Below are 2,492 nucleotides of genomic sequence, written 5' to 3'. Positions count from 1 at the left end.
TGGCTGGCAATCTCTGTCTTTTAGTATTTTGAATATATCATCCCATAGCTTTTAGGGTTTGTGATGAAAAGTCTGATGTTAGTCTGATTGGGGCTGCCTTATAGGTGATTTGACACTTCTCTCTTGCAGCTTTTACGATTCTCTCTTTGTCACAGAGTTTTGCTAATTTGACTATAACATGTCTTGGAGAAGACCTTTTTGGGTTGAATACAGTTCGGGATCTTTGAGCTTCCTGAATCTGAAGATCTGTGTCTTTTCCTATACCTGGGAAGTTTTCCGCCACTATTTTACTGAATATATTTTCAATGCAATCTCCTTTTTCCTCCCCTTCTGGAATATCCATGACTCAGATATTTGAGCACTTAAGGTTGTCTGATATCTCTCTTAGATTTTCTTCAATGTTTTTAGTTATTTTTTCTTTCTTTTCTTTTTTTTTTTTTTGTCTGCCTGTGTTATTTCAAACAGCCCATCTTCAAGGTCAGAAGTTGTCTCTTCTGCTTCTGTAAGCCTGCTGGTTAAATTCTTTGTTGTGTTTTTTATTTCATTGAATGAATTCTTCAGCTCAGCAAGCTCTGCTACATTCTTTTTCAGGGCATTGATTTCCTTGTACATTTCTTCTTTCAGGTCCTGTATACTTTTCTTCATTTTATCATGTTGCCTAGCTAAGTTTTCTTGTATCTCATTTAGATTCCTTAGAATAATCACTCGAAATTCCTTGTCAGACATTTCAAGGGCTTCTTGTTCTATAGGATCTAGAGCTTGAGAGTTATTACCCTTTGGTGGTGTACTTTCTTGATTTTTCATATTTCTGGTGTCTTTCCCTTGATGTTTAGTCATTCTGGCAAGGGATTTCACAGTCCAGTGATTTGACACTATTTTCTGGCTAAGATGCTGCTGGGGCTGCCAATTTGGCACGGCTGCCTCAGTGTCTGCTCGGTCACCCACTGATACCTCAGGTGCGTGGTTGCCTTGGGTCTTGGGCCTCTCTGTGGAGGTGCCTTTCTGGTCGGTGTGCACTCGGCTCGGCTGGGGATGGAGTCCAGCAGTGGCGAGGCCTACCTGCTCAGTTGCACGCTGGCACCACGAGGCATGTGGTCTCCACAGATCTCGGGCCTCTCCGGCAGGGTGCCTCTCTAGTCAGTGCACATTCAGCCAGGCTGGGGATAGAGTCTGGTGGCAGCGAGGCCTACCTGCTTTGTCATGCACTGGCCTGTAAATCTATTTTCTAATTATTGTTGGAAAATTGGAAATCTAGAAAATTTATTATTCATAATGTCAAGATGTCATTACAGGAAATAGTAGAAAAGGTATCACTGATGCCTAATAAATATTTATCCTCTTAGAAAGAAAATACATAGTTCTATTGTTTCTCTTATCCATTTTATTCTCTCTCCTCATTTGGCTATTTTTGTTGAGTTTTCTTATCTTGTAATTGTCATTTTCACTAAAAATCGATTTTCTTCTCATTTGAAAATACCTATGACCTAAATTTTAGCGTATANTTGGAAAATTGGAAATCTAGAAAATTTATTATTCATAATGTCAAGATGTCATTACAGGAAATAGTAGAAAAGGTATCACTGATGCCTAATAAATATTTATCCTCTTAGAAAGAAAATACATAGTTCTATTGTTTCTCTTATCCATTTTATTCTCTCTCCTCATTTGGTTATTTTTGTTGAGTTTTCTTATCTTGTAATTGTCATTTTCACTAAAAATCGATTTTCTTCTCATTTGAAAATACCTATGACCTAAATTTTAGCGTATATTTTACCCCCTTTTCTTTCATTTGGCTCAGCTTTCTTTGCAAGAAATGCAGTTTTTTTAGCATGAGGTTTGCACAGGGGAATGGGGTGTACCCTTGACTCTGATATTATTTAGAATTCTACATTTTGGACATTGACACATTGGACTTGCTCAATTTTTCTTCTTTGTTACATGAAAATGTTAAGTGTAGAGGACTAAACTTGTCAGTATAAATCTGAGGTCAAATGGATTCAAACCATATTTATGCTGAACATGTTGTTTAATGTGATGTGTATGACAGCATTTGATCTGTTTCATGTCCAGTCCACAGGTCGCACAGCTTTAATGGAAGCATCCAGAGAAGGAGTAGTAGAAGTTGTTCGGGGGATATTGGAAAAAGGAGGTGAAGTCAATGGATATGACAATGACAGACATCACGCTGCACATTTTGCTGCCAAAGGAGGTTTTCTTGATGTAATAATCTGCTCTTTGCTTTAAAATGTACTGCTAAAACTTTTCTCTCCTTTTTCTCAGTTTTTATACATCATGTAGGTTACACTAAGCAGGTTTTTTTCTGAGTTATCTATGTCGTTTTCATCTTGATTTGCCCATGTAGTTCTAAAATTATATCTTTAAAAAATGTTCTACTCTTTATTCAGTTTTATCTTTTGCTAATGTATTCATTTAATATTAAAAATAATATTTTTCTGTATGCTTGACTATGACAATTTAAAATGTCTGCCAAC

General features: G+C 36.8%; 1 protein-coding gene across 1 annotated transcript in view; it reads left to right on the top strand.

Annotated features, from left to right (window-relative positions):
- ANKEF1 (ankyrin repeat and EF-hand domain containing 1) overlaps positions 1-2,492 on the top strand; it is a 40,471-nt gene that overhangs the window by 23,134 nt on the left and 14,845 nt on the right. Inside the window, exon 4 of the mRNA XM_008595047.1 lies at positions 2,071-2,220. Within this exon, the coding sequence (XP_008593269.1) occupies positions 2,071-2,220 (150 nt within the window). The remainder of the gene's footprint in view (positions 1-2,070; positions 2,221-2,492) is intronic.

The sequence above is a fragment of the Galeopterus variegatus genome, unplaced genomic scaffold, assembly GCF_000696425.1.
Source record: "Galeopterus variegatus unplaced genomic scaffold, G_variegatus-3.0.2 Scaffold170, whole genome shotgun sequence".
Classification (NCBI taxonomy): domain Eukaryota; kingdom Metazoa; phylum Chordata; class Mammalia; order Dermoptera; family Cynocephalidae; genus Galeopterus; species Galeopterus variegatus.
Note: the sequence above shows the minus strand (reverse complement) of the source record. Positions and strands in the feature narration are given on the sequence as shown.